Consider the following 20,232-nt stretch of genomic DNA (forward strand, 5'->3'; position numbering starts at 1 on the left):
CCTCTATTTGCACACATTGTGAGTTGCATACATTCACATTTCACTAGAATCTGTGTTTATGAATGCAGACATATTGCTGCCTGATGTTTTGAACTATTGAACATGTAAAATTAACATTTCCAACTGCAGCTATAAAGACAGAACCTTCTTTAACAGGCTGAAATTTAAATATGAGTGTTATGTAAGTGGCTAAAGTAAATAGCTTTTATCAAAAGATAGTCCAAGTTTAAACTATACTCTTTCTGTACACATCGGTGTTTCTGCCTCAGGTCATTGGTGTAGTTGATGATAGGGAGTTGGTTTAACCACATTCAGGTCTCTAAAAGCATCACTTACTCTAAAATTGTCCGGACATTAAACTCAGCCTACGGTAACCAGATGCCAAGAAATAAAGCTCCTACAATAATACAGTAAACAGAGAAAAGCCCAACAATCATATGACACCCTATGAGCATAATAACTAATGATTAAATGCAGAGACGTGTATAAACACGTAGTGAATGAAAAGGGTGGCTGAAGAAAAACTCACTCACTGATGTGCTGTTTGAGTGAGTCAAGATATTTAACAGTAACAGCTTTGAAAGTTATAACACATGGTGACACAAGATATATGTCAAGCTTTTATAAACACTGGAATAAGTGTCTATATGACTACCGCCCAGTAGCCCTCACCCCCATCATCACAAAGTGCTGCTAGTCAGAGGTGGGACCAAGTCATTGTTTTGCAAGTCTCAAGTAAGTCTCAAGTCTTTATCCTCAAGTCTCAAGTCAAGTCTCAAGTAATGTCAGGCAAGTCAGAGTCGAGTCTCAAGTCACTGGTGTAAAAGTCTGAGTCAAGTCACAAGTCTGAAACTTTGAATTTCAAGTCCTTTCGAGTCTTTAAAAAAAACAAACGAAAAAATAATGTTGCAGTTATATGCTAAATGTAAATATTAGACCATGTAATTTTAAAATCTGTGTTTTTCTCAACACATACAAAATAGTGAACTTAGAAAATATACACAAATTGTGAAATTGCACCTCTTTAAAATGCAGCTCAATTAAACCTAGCTCCAAGAATAATTTTCACCGACAGTTCTGAGATACGCTGCATGTTATTCTTGGATGCGGTTGTAGGACCAGCTTTAAAATCGCATGACAAAAATATCATACACATTAAAAAAAACTGTATCACCAACGTAGCCTGGAAAACATTTGCTAGTTAGATGAAGTCAGCTATCTCATATTTATATGCATATTTATAAGCATACGGTTCTTGGAGTGAGTGCATACACTCATGAAGTTTAGTAACTTCCGGTCACTGCAACAAGCCCAGGTACAGTTTACCGACGGATGGGTACAGGACCTTGAAATGCACCGTGTAGAACGAAAGACCATCGTACGTATCATAAGTTTACCAGTCTCACAAATCGTCTTCATAAATACACATTCGTTAACCGTTTATTAATATAACCTTTGAGCTCAACGGTAATTAATTAGTAGTGGAAATAATTTCTGGTACCCATCACAGAAATGTAGCAGTGACAATAATATTGGATGCTGTAATCGTACTGGGCAATTAGTGATACAAAAAACCTGTTTTATCCTGTGAATAAAAGTATGTGTTTTTGTCAGTGTACCATAATAACAGAAGCGAAACGCAATATTGTGTCAGGATAATTTACTATTTATGCACAATAAATAAAGGAGCATAGCGCGACAATTTCTGTTCAGCGCCAGACTTGCTTGTAACCTATATCACTAATTATGTTAAGAAAAATGACGCATTAACTACAACAGCAGACTGACCTTTGTGTAAATGCTTGGAGCAGACTAACCTGTGAGCTGGAGTGTTCTAGGACGTTATATTTGATCTTTGAATGGCTGCAATCCAGTCGCCTCTTTGTTACTTCGGAAACATGGTTTGAACAATTTCTCTTCCACGACATAATCCGATAACAACCGATCTCTTTACCCGTCGGCTTCCCGTGGCTGTCATGCGACCGGCTATTGCAGTTAATAATACAACAGCTTCTTGACATTTTTGTGTTTCTTTTTATCGCTGTGTGACTGATTTTAATTGAAAGCCTGCGTGCGCTAGTACCGCTTGCCACGAGTTCCCAGAATCCTTTGCGGTTCTACCCGTGAATGACGTCACATTTTCAATCTCTATATAATATGCATGTTAAATTTTATATTTGGGGTGAAATATCAAGTCTTTTCAAGTAAACCGGTTCAAGTCCAATTCAAGTCCCAAGTCATTGGTGTAAAAGTCCAAGTCAAGTCACAAGTCTTAGAACATTTTTTCAAGTCAAGTCTAAAGTCATAAAATTAATGACTCGAGTCTGACTCGAGTCCAAGTCATGTGACTCGAGTCCACACCTCTGCTGCTAGTCCTAGCACACTTCAAATCCTGTCTCCCACCCCACCGTGGACCCCCACCAATTTGCATACTGTCAGAACAGGAACTCAGAGGATGCAGTCTCCATCGCACTGCACTCTGTCCTATCACACCTGGACAACAACAACACCTACGCCAGAATGCTGTTTATAGACTTCAGTTCAGCATTCAATACAATTCTCCCCTCACAACTCATCAGGAAACTGACAGACCTGGGCATCAGTTCCCTCATGTGCAAATGGTTACTGGACTTCCTGACCAACTGCCCCCAACATATCCAGCTGGATAACTGCTGCTCATCTACAATCACAATGAACACCACAAGGCTGTGTGATGAGCCCTTTCCTCTACTCCCTCTTCACTCACCACTGCAGACCTACCAGTGGTTTTAGCATCATCATTAAGTTTGCAGATGACACCACGGTGATTGGCCTCATCAAGGACAACGATGAGGGAGGAGGTGGATCGTCTGGCTGAGTGGTGCGACACAAACAACCTACTGCTTAACACTGAGAAGACCAAGGAGCTCATCGTGGACTACAGGAGGAATGCTGACCTACATCCACCCATCTACATTAAGGGGACGGAATGCATGTTAAATTCTAAATCTGCCTGTTCTCTTTCAGAAACCTGCCTGCAGAAAATTAACCTAAAGTATGTAATGCAAGGATGTCATCACTTTCAAGATGGAGAAAGCATAAAGTGACAATTATGAATCACTTAATATGATAAGGAGATTCTGCAGGTCATTAATCAATGTATAAAACTAAAATAAAATGTATTTTAGTGACACAGGACACAAACATGGAAGCAATATGTATAATTAGAATTTTTTATAACAATAAATTATTTCAATTTCTTTAACCATAAAGAATAACTAAATCCTTCAGGACAATGTCACATCAATGCACTGAACTCACTATGTTATCCCTCTAACAGAACCTCCACATGTTCTCACTGTAATTTCCCCCTCGTGAATGAATTTATGCTGCACTAATTTGAATGTTCGGGGGAAAATCAAACGCAGTACTCAAGCTGACTCACCTTTGTTTGAATGACGACTTGTAAGCGGTGACTCCACAGACAAGGTACGAAAATATGTCAGGCTACATCAATAGCGGTAGGTCTTCAGGGTTTCTACTCCACGGCCGTATTTCATACGGGTCCAAACCCCACCCTATCATGTGATTTCCTGTGGTCAGATGGCCCAGGATGTGAGTGGGTGTAAGGTGTCTAGGATGAGATCTCAGAACTGGATTATAGATGGCAGACATTTGGTGTCATAAAGCACCGCCTCTGTTCAAAGATGGTTGTTCACAGTGGACTTTCAGTCCTCTTTCAAAACATCTGTCTTCTCTGTCCAAAATGAACATTGGCATCCTCGAAAGAGTGACCTTTGACCTCTATATAAAGATGAACAGCTGTGTCTTGTCCCATTGAGGTGGCTCTTCTATGTTGTGCTATGTGTTTATAAAGCGGCTGTTTGGTTTTTCCAATGTAGAGGTCTGAGCATTCCTCGCTGCATTGCATAACACACACTATGTTACTAAGTTTTGTGTTTGGGAGTTTGTGTTTGAGATGAACCAGTTTTTGTCTAAATTTTTGGCTGGGTCTGAAGTACACTGGGAATTATGGTAAATGGTAAATGGCCTGTATTTATATAGCGCTTTACTAGTCCCTAAGGACCCCAAAGCGCTTTACATATCCAGTCATCCACCCACACATTCACACACTGGTGATGGCAAGCTACATTGTAGCCACAGCCACCCTGGGGCGCACTGACAGAGGCGAGGCTGCCGGACACTGGCGCCACCGGGCCCTCTGACCACCACCAGTAGGCAACGGGTGAAGTGTCTTGCCCAAGGACACAACGACCGAGACTGTCCAAGCCGGGGCTCGAACCGGCAACCTTCCGATTACAAGGCGAACTACAAAGAAAATGAAAATTGTTGAACAGAAACTATAAAAAGACAAACACAATATTGCTGATCAAGGAGAAGAGAGAGCTTGTAAGCAGTTCTTCTGCACCAGCCTTTATAGGTGATGACATTCCTAATTTAGGAATTGCTCCCTAACATTGCATGGTCAGGCCTAAGGTGGGGTAGGCCAGGACTACAGTACTCCAAGTACTCAAAGTTTGTATCAGGTTACACTTCCTCTTTTTTCACCAAGTGTTTTTTACATGTTGTTTTTGGCGGTTTTAATGAACAAGATTATATTCTCCAACATTAAAACAAACAAGGTCAGAGACTACATATGAAGTTTTTAAAAGTGCTGTAATTAGCTATAGTCAAAATTAGATGCCTACCAACTTTGCATTGTAGTTGCACTATAAAAATATGATAATGAATAATAAAATAATATTTTGAGTTGTATTTTTGAAAACTGCTTTTGGAAAAGCATTCAGTAATTTCTATTGATTGTAGTGCACTGTTTAGATTTACAACTAAATGTAAACATGTGTCTTCATGAATCTCCTTTTTTTATTTGAATGATTCTATAACAGAGTAATACAGTTGTATTGTAGTGATTTTTAAATACTGCAATGAAGCGAATAAATATAACTTTGTGTAGTACTTTGGCGTTGATCAGTGAAGAAATATTTCAGTCATGTAAATTTCATTTTAAATGCTCTTAATAGAACATTATTATAAAACATAAAATAAAAGAGTTGGTCAACATTTTCACATTTCATTCTGACTGAAATATGCTACCAAACAGAAAGAGAATCACAGTGATGCAGAGGTTGTTTTTGTTTTTTCAGTAACAGACAAAATGTAAATTAATACACATTTATACAGGAACGTACGTACACCAGGAAATAACAACCATGACCTTTTTAATAAAATCTAAATAAAAAATGTCAAACCTGCTGAAATGAGTGTGTTTTGCAGAGTGTTTTTACCTCAAAATAAACAAGCACTAAAAAGACAAGAGCCTTTTCCCTTTTTAGCTCAAAGCCTTACATACGTGAAGGATAAATGGCAAACCAGGAGAGCAAACACAAAGGCTCAGAGTATTCAAAGAACTAAATGAACAAAACAATGAAAAAGGCTCATGGTAAGGCAAGGCAAGGCAAGGCAAGTTTATTTGTATAGCACAATTCAACAACAAGGTGACAAGGTACTCAATTACTCTACGTTATCGTGTTTTACTTACACTTTTCAGTTATAGTTGCTGACAATAAATAATATTGATTTGAATAATTAATGATTTTAGTACAATATAGTGATGAGTATAGATACCTATTTCACAAATATTTTGATTCAGTTTTAAACAAAAATATTAAGTACATGCAAAGAAGGTATTCTGTGAACCACATACTGAATTTTTTGTCTGAGATAAATGTAAATAAATACCTTAATTTTACACAAACACATACGCTAACATTTCAGACGTTTATTTCAAATTATCAAACTCAAATAATTACTAAAAGGATATTCATAGATTTTATCAAGCTCACCCAACTTATATATAGTGATTATATAAGTTGGATGTACTGTATATATATTTATAGTATATATATATATATTTATAGTGATTAAGCCTCTGAATTACTTTTTAGAGTGTGGAGTGTCAGCTTTTATTGAGCACATAATTTGCAATTTGTATATAAAAAATCATCAAAACAGCTTTATTTTATCATTTTAGCTGGTAGAAATGTCCTCCAAGGAGGTACTTTTTACTTTCTTACCTTGAGTACATTTCAGAGCCTGTACATTTTTACCTTTTCCTGAGTAAAGAAGTTAAATTAGTACTTCAACTTTTACTAGAGTATTTTTTAACACTAGTATCTTTACTTGCACTTAAGTACAGAATTTCTGTACCTTTGCCACCACTGCAACATTGCAAGGAAGAAGGGTTAAAGCAAGATAGCAAGTTCTTATGCTGCTGCATCACTTTCATACAAATAAAACAAGACAAGAACAGGTTTCCAAAAACAGAACAAGAACGGGTTTCCGTAAACAGATGGTGCAGGGGTGGGTGGCATTTCCTTCTTTCCAGTGGAAAAAATATGTAAATTTACCAAATGTAGGGATTAGTACTAGAAGGAAGATAGGTACACCTGGAAGGCATAACCACAAAATTAACATGATTTTAATGTTGATAAAATGCAGTTAACTAAAAACAGTGAGTGTTCTTATTTCCTTTAAACACAATAAAGGTATTGTAATCCAACCACGCTTTTTTTGGGGCGATCGTGGTTCAAGAGTTGGGAGTTCGCCTTGTAATCGGAAGGTTGCCGGTTCGAGCCCTGGCTCCAACAGTCTCGGTCGTTGTGTCCTTGGGCAAGACAAGTTGCCTACTGATGGTGGTCAGAGGGCCCGGTGGCGCCAGTGTCTGGCAGCCTCGCCTCTGTCAGTGAGCCCCAGGGTGGCTGTGGCTACAATGTAGCTTGCCATCACCAGTGTGTGGATGGGTGGATAACAGGCTGTGTAAAGCACTTTGGGGTCCTTAGGGACTAGAAAAGCACTATACAAATACAGGCCATTTTCTGCTGCTGAGTCATTCTCAAACCAGCCAAGAGATATAATCTTTCCAGTGAGTCCTGGATCTGTCCCCGAAGGACATGCCCAAAACACTTGGCTAAGAGGTGTCCAGGAGGCATCCTAATCATATGCCCAAACCACTGCAATGTTAATAAATAAATATATTTTATTTACTCTGTATTATTTTATTCCTTTCCTATTCTGCCATGATGGTTGAGAGTCTGTACACCATAAAATCTATTAATCAAACCCTGTATCTCAGTAATTCAAGTTCTTTCAAATAATTTCTCCTCATTGAAGTGTAGTTAACTGTAGCTTCCTCCTCTGTTGTAAAAGGTCCTAATTGCTTCACACTTTTTAACTTGTGAATATACTTTCACTGCTAAAAGTGTGTCAGTTCAGACAAGGCCTTTATGTAATGGACACGACTCACATTCTATATGTATTTTTATACCATTTGTGGCTAAATGCTGAAAGGGAAGGTTTACACATAATCTACTTTATTCAATGTAGATTCAAAGCAAACGGTAACAGCAGAAATGCAGTTATTCACTATATGTAATATATTCTTGACCCTCTCACAAAAATCTCAATAATAGTTGATATAATTTTTTCGATGGCATTTCATAAAATCAAGTAAATTGTTTACCACCGCTAAAGTCCCACTGCAATGGCCTCCTTAACAAATACTGCAACTACACAGGCTACAGACTTGGATCCAAGATTTGTAAGTTCCTCTTCACTATTTTTTGTTTCATCTTTTTGTCTTGCCAATATGCTTTGACTCAATGGCATTTATTGTATCTCAACAAAACCTGAAATCACACTCAGAAATAATGGGTGTTACAACGTAACAACCATTATTGGGGTCCCTAAGGACCCCAAAGCGCTTTACACATCCAGTCATCCACCCATTCACACACACATTCACACAAATGTAGTAGCGTACTGGTATGGTAAACTGCATGGAGAATAAACTCCTTACATTCGGTATACCTGTAAGGACAAGTTGCTGAAACATGTAATAATAATGGATTGGATTTATATAGCGTTTTTCAAGGCACCCAAAGTGCTTTACAATGCCACTATTCATTCACTCTCACATTCACACACTGGTGGAGGCAGCTACAGTTGTAGTCACACCTGCCCTGGGGCAGACTGACAGAAGCGAGGCTGCCATATCGTGCCATCGGCCCCTCTGGCCAACACCAGTAGGGTAAAGGACACAACGACCAGGACAGAGAGCCCGGGGATCGAACCGGCAACCTTCCAGTTACAGATGTGCTTCCCGACCCCCTGAGCCACAGTCGCCACCTAAATATCTAAATATATGTAAATATCTCCAAACCAAGTCATTTATCCTGCATCCACTCTTGTGTTGGGAATTCCAGCAGGACGTACAGCCATATAAAATCTATACAGTTTCTGCATAACTAACTGAATAGATTCAAATTTCGTTTAATATTTTAATCATATTAGTCTGTATGTGATATGGAGTTAGTGGCAAAAGAGGAGTGGGAGTACATTTAGCTTTCTATCAGGTTATGCTTCCTCTTTCTGTGTCAGAATGTTATTTACATGCGGTTTTCTCATTCCATGATCCTATTCCAAGCCAGGAAGAATATTTATTTGCTTTTTTCCTGCAGTTACATCAACTCATCTCTTTTCAGATTGTTTTCTTTCTCAGCAACATGCAGAGGTAGGATTGTGATCTTAATCATTTTATTATGTAGTTCTTTTTTTTTGTTGTTAAAGATGAGAAATAATAGTGCTGGTTTTTGTTCTAAACTTCACAGGATGAAGTGGTCAGCAGTCTGGTGGTTGGTGCTTTTTGTTTCTCTGGACATGCTCTCTCAGAATTGTGTTTCAGAAATTGGCACCTGTGCAGCCTGTGCTAAAAAGTGTGGTGAAAACATGAGTAAGTGCGTACATGTTTTTCTTTAACATTTTCTTGACAGTTATATTAAGATGTTATAAAAATTGCCATACCTTTTTATCATAATACAGGTTGCTATAAATACCTTGAATCCAGTAACGATGTATGGCAAATAGAGACACACCATCAGGATTTCCATAAAGCTGTATTGCCACAGTTTGACAATGACAATATTCCTGTGGGTGTTCTGTGGTGTATGATACTGGGATGTAGTAGAGGCATCTGCGGTGCAGCTGTTTATAGTTCTTGCTCCAGTGCATGTGGATTCTCAATCAGATCGAGGTCTTAGGATTTTGGTTTCAGATCAACATTTTGAGGTCTTTTTTGGGTTCTTCAAGTTGTTATTCAGTAGTTTGGGGATTTGATGTGTTTTTCTGTCTTTAATCTAATAAACTTTAGAAAGCAGAGGTAACCAAACTGTTTAAGAGTAAAGTGAGATCTTTAACTTAATGTGTTGCTTAGTTATTCCTTGTATGTGAGGAGAGGGATTGTATTAAACAAGGAGCCAATAAACAGAAGGATATATGGGAGAAATATGGTCTTTCTTTCTAGTCCCTGTCAGTACTCTCACCGCAGCCTTATGGCTCAACTGAAGGTGTTACATACTGATGGAAGGTGATGTTCGTCCAGGTGCACATTGGGGTGTATCACTCTAAAACATAGCAGTTCTGTGTCACTGCCGGCTTCTATTACTGCCCTGCATTACTTTTGTAAGGCATTACTTGTAATGAACCTTTGGTAATCAGTTTTTGGTAAGCAGGATAACTAATAGACAATAAAATAAAAAGTTCATAACATAAGATATGTAGCCTGGTCTCTACCAAAACATTTATAATAACATTTACTGAATCCAGTGAATTTCTGTGAATATATTTCATATGGAACAACACGGTTAAAAAGTCAAACGTAGGAATAACGTCATTTAGTTAGCACACCCACGTTACTCATCACAACTAATGTGCATTATCTTTGTTATTTGGTCACATTTATACCTTATAAACAGCAATTACACTCCACACATGTTAGTTTAAAGAAGTATCAACCTTAGTGCTGCACTATGATGTCAAATTATTGTCACAACAACAAAAGCAAGGTGATGTGTGGGGGCACAACCACATTAAAACAGCTTCACCAATAATTCTGAAAACCGTTTTTAACGTTTCAAATACTCAGGCTGCCACAAAGGTATTTCAGGAAGGTTCGGGGAGATTTTAATGTTAATGTGCTTCAGCATTTGTTCGTGGCGTTCCAAGATTGCTTCCGGGGTGAGGACGGGCTGCGGGGGGTGTTGAGTCCGCTGAGTCCGTGCTGGCTGGATCGTTATTGTGTTATTGTTCAACAGGGAGGACTCAAGTGCGGGACTCCAAAATCAGCTGTACAGAATAATTTATTTACAGAATCCACCTTGTGTCTTTACAGGCAGTGCAAGGCAGTGCTATATACAATTAAGTCAGGGACGGGGCTCAAGGGAAATCCAAGGGGTTAGTCACGTGGTGTCCAGGGGTCCAGGTTTTAGATCTCACCCTGAGTAGGCACACCTGAATCACATGATTAGTTCATTACCAGGCCTCTGGAGAACTTCAAGACATGTTGAGAAGGTAATTTATCCATTTAAATCAGCTGTGATGGATCAAGGACTCATCTAAAACCTGCAGGGACACCGGCCCTCGTGGACTGGGATTGGGGACCCCTGAGTTACACAGTTCACTTTCAAACACTTGACTTAGCTTAGCTGTAGACTTCACTTTCATTAACGCGTGGCAGACAACAATCCAGTGAAGAACAGCAGTCACCTCCTGGCTTAAATGCATGCCACCCTGATTAGGCTCAGGTGTTTCCTCTCACCGAGAGCGTGGGCCGAGGGCGTGAACCTACAAAGAGTTCCGCCCCGGCGATAGAGAAGAGGTGAGAGAGAGAGAGTGGACGTTTGGAAAGAAAGATAGAAAAAACCTCTGATCAGCTGGACGCTGATTCCCCTGGCCGTGACAGGTATTAATGGGTAAGAAAATAAAGTAATAAAGTTACATATTATAATTTTAAATGTTTAATTGATCAGAGAAATCCAAAGACAAAAAACGTTAGACCCTACTACTAAACTCATACAGAGGCCCAAGGGATCGTGGGAATCATAGAATCATGATGTCATTTTTCTGAAGAACTGATTGTTCACTAAGTGGTGATTTGAACCTTTTGAAAATCTAGAACATGTAGCGATGACACATGTAGAAAATTGTGTATGATCCTAAATTTTTTTCGTAAATTAAAAGCTTTCAATATCTTCTCTCTGATATTTTTTGCAAATCACTTTTTTATATAATCTGTGGCATAAAATGATGGTAGAATAAACAATTTATTTTGTGAACTGAATCTTTAATACCATTGAATATGTGGTACCTTTAATTGACCTTTTAAGCTTAGTATGATATGTTTTCTTTATTCCTTTAACAGCTAGCTGCTGTTTTCAGAATGTGTGGAACCCTGTGCAAAATGGCACCAAAGAAGACCCCATTAAGTAAATGTTTACATTTTTTGGTCATATTTATGCTTGTCTGAATATTTCTGTTTCTGTTTGTTTATGACTGATTTCTTAGTCTTTGATCAAGCATGTATATCAGAGCCAAACGTAAAGAATTCGCTGAGAATTAAGATTAAAATCACGTTCAAGATACGTATTCTGTGATGCGTAAATACTCAAAAGATGCAAATACAAAGGATTCATGTTAATATTTTCTTCTTTATCTCCCCCTCTCCCTACAAGAACATTGGAAATCCTAGAAAATATTCTTGAGCAAACAAAAGTGGAAGGGGCCATATCAATGCATTTCCCTGATTTAGTTGTTCTCCTGTTCAAACCCAATCGTACCTCTGACAACCTTGAAATTTTCGCCAGTGACAGTGAGGTATGAAAGAAAAAAGAATACATAATACACATAATAAAATATAATGATTTTGACATAATACATAATATGTTGATCCATGATTTTGTATTAAGCCCAATTAACATTGTTCTTGTGCAGCTCTAATGCCTTTGTTGTGCAGAATAATTTTTAGCAAAAATCTTCACATCATCGTATCACAGATACATTGCCATGAAATTTTGTTAGAATGAATTTAATAATTTTTAATAAATAATAATTATAAAATAATAATAATTTAATAAATGTTCGGATAATCCACCTTTTCCTCTAGCATGACTGTCAGGTCACTGTTTGTCATGTAAACACAACCTAAAAATCGATCTCATCACTCTCAGCTGAAGTATTCACATGCAATGCTTCTCTATCTTTCAATAATATAGGCAGGATTGACGCCAGTCGCCAACAGGAGAGTACACGTTCGACTACCAAGAGAAGTTGGAGGAGGGGGGAACAAGATTATCTTTTCCATCCTTAAGTTTGCTGAAACAGCCAGCGTGAGAGACTATACTTTGTTATGTATTATAAAAAAGACATGAGCAAATAGTCCTACCCATGTATACTTACTATGTAAATTTAAACTCCCACTTACTTTGGTTTGGCCAGTAAGATTTTTTAGCAAAAATATAATGTTAATATTAACTTACATTAGCGTTTTTGGTATTGCCTTACTTGGTTTTTGAACATGATTAGTTTTAAAACTGGAATTATCTTTTAATGTGGTTTAGTTTATAGCTCATGTTTGCAGTTCTCCTATACATCCAAATACACTGATTAGGGGGGAAAAAACTCCACCATATAGCACCTTTACTTTCTTTTAACCACATGAGAACAAACCACATCAAATTGAATGAATAAAAGTCAATTTATTAAAAAATTCTGAATATTGGATCAGCACTTTTGTTGCAATTTTTTTATTTAACTTTAGCAAGCTAATAAATCTACTAAAAGACAACTTATCAAACTACATAGACACGACTTGCAGGTTTAGTACAATGAGTTTATTTACAATTAATGTTGCACAAAAAACAGAATATGTCCACAAACACAGACAGACTGATAGAGAAAAGAGGGGAGAAATGGTAGACAGCAAAGCAAGTAAAGAAAAACTTTCTACAAGCCAACTTGATGAACTTGTGTTGTATTGCAGAGCATGGTTGGAACCTTCCATGAAGTTTATGATCAACGACTGGTTGGCCTAAGTGTGCAGGGCAAGAAAATATCAGGACTACAAGAGCGCTTCAACATCACCATGAATTTCACCACAACAATAAATGTAACTCCTGATGTAATTCAATATTTTACTCCAGTCTTACTTTCTATACCTTTATATCATTGTTAAAACAACATATCAGGTTTATTAGTTGTTAAAACACATGTATGTATGCTGTATTGCATAAGATGTAAAATGATCGCCATCTCACAATGCTGTGATTGCAGCTATTCCCCAAAGCTGTATGAATGGTGCTCATGGCCACTGATCAGTGGATACTGATCAATGGTCATCGCAATTTGCATATTAGTGATCAAGAAACAAACCTCACAGCCCGTTTTTGGTCAGCGGTGCTGGTTTTTTCCTTATGAGAATGTTCTCTTCGTAACGTTCGGGAAACCTTCTTCAATCTGGGCTGAAGAAGTCACTTTGATGAATGATGAAACGTTTGTACCACTGAAAATGTTACATTCAGATGAACAGAAGCAATTTTTGGGGGGATATAAATGTTAGAAAAAAGATATGCACTCACCAACGACTTCAGTAAGGACACCTTACAAGTGGACCCTGGTTTTTCATTAGAACTGCATTAAATAGAGACTGAATGAAGTTTTTATTCCCATCTACTAATATTGTTTTATTATTACATTATCATAGCACAAGGTTCAGTTGGGTTTCCATAAACACAGGTGGTAGAAACATATTCTCCAAAGAGCTACTGTTCACTTTCTTACTTTAAGTACTTTTCTTGACCATGCCTAAATGAACGCATGAACAGACACGCATATATAAACACACAATATTTTTTGTGCCATAGGAAACCCAAGAGCCATCCTGCCAGTTTTTAAATTTCACAGCAAAGAGTAAGTAACCAAGCGTCACTATTCAATAGTAATCTATAATACATTGTTTGTGTTTGTATTTCTCAATTGTGGTTTCACTCAGCATCAGGAATTTGTGGTGATGTCATTCAGCTATCACAGCAACTCATGCATAATGGTCCTGTTTGTTTGACTTACCAGATTTCAGTAAGGAGGGCTGCCTTACCCTGTGGACACGTGGTCAGGGTAATGTTACCTGTTCCTGTGACCACTTCACATACTTTGCTGTGATCATGGTAGAATTTACCTTTTTCATGATAAAAAGGGGCTTTAAAACCATTTATCCATGCTACATCTCTAACTGTAACAATGTGTATGTATTCTCCTCAGGTATGTACTTCCATCTCACTTAAAGACCAGAAGATTTTATCATACATTACTATAACTGGCTGTAGTCTTTCACTTTGTGCCCTGGTCATTGCTGTATTGCTCTTCATCACAAATAGGTATTATTCCCACCTTCATCATCCCCCCTTTCACATCTTCAATATGTGGAATCAGTATCAGTATCTTTAGTTTCTGCTCCCCTTTCCTTTTACCTTTTTGCTGGTCTTCTTCTTTTCATTAATTTAAAAGGGAATGCAGTCATCCTCTCTTACATTCCTTCTCTTTTCTTTTTTATTTCATTTCTCTCATCAAGTATTTTTTTTATTCTTCCACTTAATTTCCCTACAAACATGATATGACCATTAACTTTACACAAAAGTTATCACTTACCACAGATACCTTCTCCCCTCTCTGACAGAAAACTCAGAGAAGATATCTCTATGAAGGTCCACATTAACCTTGTAATTGCTCTGATTCTCCTCAATCTGCACTTCCTGCCCAGTCACATGGTGGCAGCAGAGTCCACCACATGGCTTTGTTTTTACATGGCTCTTGCCCTTCACTACTCCCTGCTGGCTGCTTTCAGCTGGATGGCCTTGGAGGGATTCCACCTCTACCTTCTCTTTGTAAAAGTTTTTGACACCTATGTCAGCAGATACCTGCTCAAAGTCTGTGTGGTGGGATGGGGTAAGTGGAGCACTTTAAACAGGAAGTTGTCTTCACCAGTCTGCAAACCTTTGTCTGACTGATCAGTTTGTGTGTTTCAGGTGTTCCTGCAGTCATTGTGTCATTGGTGGTGATCATAGACAGAGAGTTTTATGGCTACATCTCTATCTCCCCTGAAACTGCAGTGTAAGAAACAAATTTGCATGCATGTAAAATCTAACCTTACTTCACATTTATAAGGTGATTTGCATGTGCATCAAAATTTCTATGTATTTGCATGTCAGGGAGGAAAATGTGTCTAATTTGTTTAAAATACACTGCATGTCCTACATTTCTGTTACAGAATGCTTTTCTGGCTTTTCAGTGTGAGACATTAAATTATCATCTGTTTCTGTTCATTCTCTTTAGATGCTTTATAAACAATCAAATGGTGAAAATGGTGACTACAACGGGACTGTTCCCCTTTGTGTTTCTCTTTAACATGTTAATGTTTGCAGTGACAGTCAAACGTGTTTTCTCTGTTGGACAAAAAAAAAAGGTAAATTTGTCAAAAAAATCTTTAAATTACTTCATTTCTAAATCCTCCATGTCAGCCTGTCCCTTGGAAACCCCAGACCAACTGGTCTTGCCAACATTATTCCTCATTTTTCAATTTAAAATGGATCTGCCCAGGACCTCCTCCAGGTGGGACATGCCTGGAACACCCAGGAGGCATCCTGTCAGATTCCCCTATCACCATAACTGGCTCCTTTCCATGTGGAGGAGTAGCAGCTTTACACTGAGCCCCTCCCAAATGGCTAAGCTCCTCACCCTATGTCTAAGGGAGAGACCAGCCACCCTGAGAAAAAACTTAGAAAGCTCATTTCTGCCATTTGAATCTGTGATCTCTTTCAGTCACTACCCAGAGCTCATGACCGTAGGCGAGGGAAAGGATGTAGTTCGACCAGTAAACTGAGTGCTTTTCTTTTACGCTCAGCTCTCTTTTTACAATGACGAGCCGGTACAGCGCCCGCATCACTACTGCTGCAGCACTAATCCATCTGTCGACTGTCCCACAATTCTCAATTGAAAACAAGAACTCGAAATATAATATAACTTCTTTACTTCACTAATTATCTCATCTGTAACCCAGGGTGGGCACTCCAGGTTGAGGGGCATGGCCTCAGACTTGGAGCTACTGATTCTCATTCCTACTGCTTCACACTTGGTTATGAACCACTCCAGTGCAAGCTAGAGGCCACCACCCGATAAAGCCAACAGAACCATATTATCTGTGAAAAGCACAGATGAAATTCTGAGATCACCCATGTGAAAGCCTTCCAGCACTTGGCTATGCCTGTCCATAGAAATTATGAACAAAATTGGTGCTAAAATGACAGCCCTGGGTCCAACGCGGACCGGGAACAATTCTGACCTATTCCTGCCATTGTGAACCAAGTTATTGGAATGGTTGTCTAATTTTAAATATTCTGAAGAAAGTTATTTACTGGTAATATTTTAAAATGTGTTTTTAAAGCTTAAAACATTTCTATTAAAATCAAACTCTATAAATGAACAAGTGCATCTGGAGAACACAAGCAATTTTGAAAACATTTTGTGGTCATCTGTGTTTTTTTTAACCTGCTGTGTCATGTTTCATTCTGGTAAATCAGCTTGGGCAGATTATCCATACCAAAGTCATCAAAAGTATTTGTCGCTTGTTGGGAGTCTGCGCACTGCTTGGCCTTACCTGGGGCCTGGCTTTCTTCTCATTTGGACAGCTGACCACTCCTAGCCTCTACCTCTTCTGCATCCTGAACTCATTGCAAGGTCTGTACAGTCTACTGCTATGTGTGTTTCTGTCAAAGGGAATAATGAGGATTAGCTTATTGATTCCCACCCAGTATCCAGTAAGGGTCCTGGCTAGACCACCCATATTGAAAACCAAGCCCTGGAATGGCGCAGCTACATCTGCAGCCTGTCTGCAACTCGGACACAAAAACATTTAATTCTTCCCGTCTCACCACCATGGGAAGCAGAGCTTTTAGCTGCTATGCTCCCAGGCTGTGTTCTATTTTATTGTAAAGTGTCCTTGGGTGTCTTGAAAGGCGCTTCCAAGTAAAATGTATTATTAGTAGTAGTATTATTATCAGTGTTATTATTGCATGTTGTTCTGTGTATGGTTGTGTATGTGATGAATAAAGCTTGTTTGTTTGAAACTGAACAAAATTTTCCAACAAGGCCACTTGTTAAAGTGCACATGCTATCCATTTCATAGACATTACTTCGAAATACATTATTGTATGCAGTAGATTTTGACTTTTCGTGTGTATAAATGAACAGTAACCTAACACAGTTGACTTATCAGTTTATTTGAATTAATTGCACACTCCTCACACTTCCTGGACTCACTCTGATCCTTTGCCTAACACACTCTTCTTTGTGCCACACAGGTTTCTTCATCTTCCTGTGGTTTGTGATGTCAGTGAGAAAGTCCCAAAACTCTGCTAAACAGACGAGCATTGAAACACGTAGTAAAAGCAACTAGATTAAAGACAACTGGAAAAATACCAAAAGGTGTGCTGGTGAAATGTGCAACATAATGCTGAAATCTGACAGTAACGATTTTGTTTTACTTCTGGATTTTATATGCCCGGCAATTTACCATAACTGGCAGGAGCTGATTCTAAATGATGAAAATAAATGTAATAGTATGAAGATTTTGACAGTTCTGCTGCTTTATTTGAAATTTTCTTGTTTATATAAATCTTTGTGGAAAAGGGGTTATCATTCCAAAATAAAGCTTAAATAGGATGACAACATCCTATTTAAGCTTTTGAGAGTAAAAGTTGCCATACTGAAGAGAATCTAGAATGACTAGATTCCATGTCCGACTGGATTGTCAAGAGGACAATCATCGATTATTGATATTTTTCCCTTGAAGTCACCTGTCCTCTTTTTTTTCGATTGCACACAGAGCAGATCTTGCTTTTAAATGCAGTTCACCCTCCACTGGTTTAGTGCTTTGAGACATTTTGATATAGTTATGTTGATTACACCATTGTGAATTTACGGCATGTTTCCTTATAATCCAGCTTTGAGATTATTAGAAATTGTGTTAGTTATTTTATGTTTTGAACTTTTCTGTGCCAGTTTGTACATCTGAACATGCTCAATGCATTGCTAACTTATAAAAGCTACAGTGTCAGTGTGAATAATAAAAAAAATGATATTTTTTTTGCTTTGCTTGTTTGTTATATTTCATAATATTTCTATTAACAGACCTAGTTTAGAAAAGACTGATGTCAGACTCCAAACTCCACTGAAAATAGTTTTTAGAACTGCAGTCATATTATTGCCCCCATAAAGAACATTTGCCTAAAACAAATACCTCCCAAAGACCACACAGAAGCGCCTCTTAAACATTAAACACATAGTCACTCAGGCAGATTACTGGTGACTGTCTGGTCCATCGTGCTCACCTCAGAGATGTTGACTGAATGTTAAGGTAAGTCTTTCTTTATTTTCTCATTATTTATTTCTTTGTGTGCTTTGTATCAAATGAAAAAAAGACATACATTCAAAAGTGAATTTTAGCTAGAAAAAATGCTTAACATCTTTATTAGTTTTGTAATGTATTTCGGCAAACACTTGCTAACTACTAGTCAAGCATTACTAAATCTTGAAAGACTGCAATGCAAACCAGGAATGGAGAAGACTGACCCTTGGACAGTAGCTAAAAGCTTTCAAAAGCTGCAACTTTTACTATGAAGGCAAATGGTCCCAATTTCTAGTTTGTGTTGCACTTTTCACAGCATCACTATAGCTGGTCTTGAGGGAAAAAAATAGATCATTGACATTTGGCTACACCTGTATGACTGAGGCTTTAGCAATTATTTCCCCAGTGATTGGCATCAACCTTCAGAAATTACTTGCAAAGGGTCAGAAAATGCTCAAAATGGTCAATGGATACTTAAAATGAGAGAGAACTTGAGGGTAGGTAAACATTTGTATGTTTTTTAAAGGACTTGAAGACAGTCAGACAAGTGCATTATTGTTATCAGTACATGCTTTCCAATATGCATATTCGAGCTTACTTCCTACTACCTTCCTCATATATGAATGTTTATTGACATGGATTTTAAATAAAGCTGATTGAAACTCTCTGAAACACATTCATTTTGTTTTATATTTTCTTTTAAATTTATTCCACATATTCACAGGATAAATAATGTTGACCGTACTTCTTTTGCTACTGCTGCACGAATCACTGGCTGACCAAGGTATGAATGTCTGTTTTGTTTGCTCACTCATAGGAATTTATATTTATTTATTATTTATTTATGTATCTATTTATTTATCTAACATTTTTGTGCAGTCTTCAAAAAATAACACAAATACAAATTGGATTTAAAATTCTGGTTCTCACCACTTATTTCTGTGGAATATTTTTTTTAATTTACCTCATATTTTATATTTTCTTCCATTTTTTCTGCCTTGTCGTGTATAAGACCTCATGTTTACATGAAGCTGTTATACCAACCACAAAGATAATTTGTAACACACGATTCAGAAAAATTCTATTATTTTATAATCTTACAATATATAGCACCTTGTGGCGACTGTTGCTGTGATGCTGTACTACTTGTTCCTATGTAAAACATTAAAGTTCTAGGAGATTTAGAGGGAGCAAGAACTGCAATCAAGCTCTATTTACAGTTTTTGCTATAACTTGCCTGGAAATTTGTTCTAACTGGCAACAGTTTTTTCACATCTCTGTGGAGGAATTTTGGCCCTTTTTCTTTGCAGAACTGATGAGTAAATTGGAGCGGGAGATTGAGAGACAGATTGGGGCTGCAGCTGCAATGATGTGGATGCTGTATCAATCTGTTGTGGTAAAAGGAGAACTGAGCATAAAAGCGATACTCTTATTTACCAATCAATCTATGTGCCTCCTCTCACATATGGTCACATTAGGTGTGACCAGCCGCTCACCAGCCTCTGTTGGCCTCACCAGCTGTTGTTTATCCGGGGCCTTGAAGTGGAGAGGGTGAGCAGCTTTAGGTACCTGAGCGTCTACATCTTTGAGGACCTCACCTGGACCTGGAAAATTTGGTATGTCGGCCAAGATCCTCAGCAGGTTCTGCAGCTGCATTGTGGAGAGCACACTGACAAGCTGCATCACTGCATGGTACAGCAGCACTACTGCCATGGACCGCAAACACCTGCAGAGAGTGATAACAACTGCTTGGAAGATCACTGCTGTCACTGCAGAGCACTTACCATCGCAGAGCCCAGAGGAGAGCTGCCTCCATCCCCAAAGACCCCCCACACCCCCAACACGGGCTGTTCACACTTCTGCCATTGGCATGGAGGTTCAGAAGTCTGATATCCAGAACATCTATACTCAACAACTCTTTCTTCCCCATTGCCATCAGACTCTTG

At 38.2% G+C, this 20,232-nt stretch overlaps 1 protein-coding gene across 1 annotated transcript; it reads left to right on the top strand.

Annotated features, from left to right (window-relative positions):
- The first annotated feature begins 8,465 nt into the window (after positions 1 to 8,465).
- Positions 8,466 to 18,007, top strand: LOC146718197 (adhesion G protein-coupled receptor G2-like). Its single transcript, XM_085433744.1, has 14 exons — positions 8,466 to 8,569; positions 8,667 to 8,788; positions 11,255 to 11,318; positions 11,565 to 11,706; positions 12,105 to 12,218; positions 12,872 to 12,997; positions 13,752 to 13,797; positions 13,957 to 14,051; positions 14,146 to 14,261; positions 14,561 to 14,829; positions 14,910 to 14,994; positions 15,217 to 15,346; positions 16,461 to 16,617; positions 17,241 to 18,007. Exons 1-14 carry the CDS (start codon positions 8,562 to 8,564, stop codon positions 17,333 to 17,335), a joined length of 1,569 nt encoding a protein of 522 aa, XP_085289870.1. The 5' UTR covers positions 8,466 to 8,561; the 3' UTR covers positions 17,336 to 18,007.
- Positions 18,008 to 20,232: the final 2,225 nt, after the last annotated feature.

The sequence above is a fragment of the Copadichromis virginalis genome, linkage group LG1, assembly GCF_057382275.1.
Source record: "Copadichromis virginalis isolate Kocher_CV1m ecotype Utaka linkage group LG1, C_Virginalis_male_GT1.1, whole genome shotgun sequence".
NCBI classification, from domain to species: Eukaryota; Metazoa; Chordata; class Actinopteri; order Cichliformes; family Cichlidae; genus Copadichromis; species Copadichromis virginalis.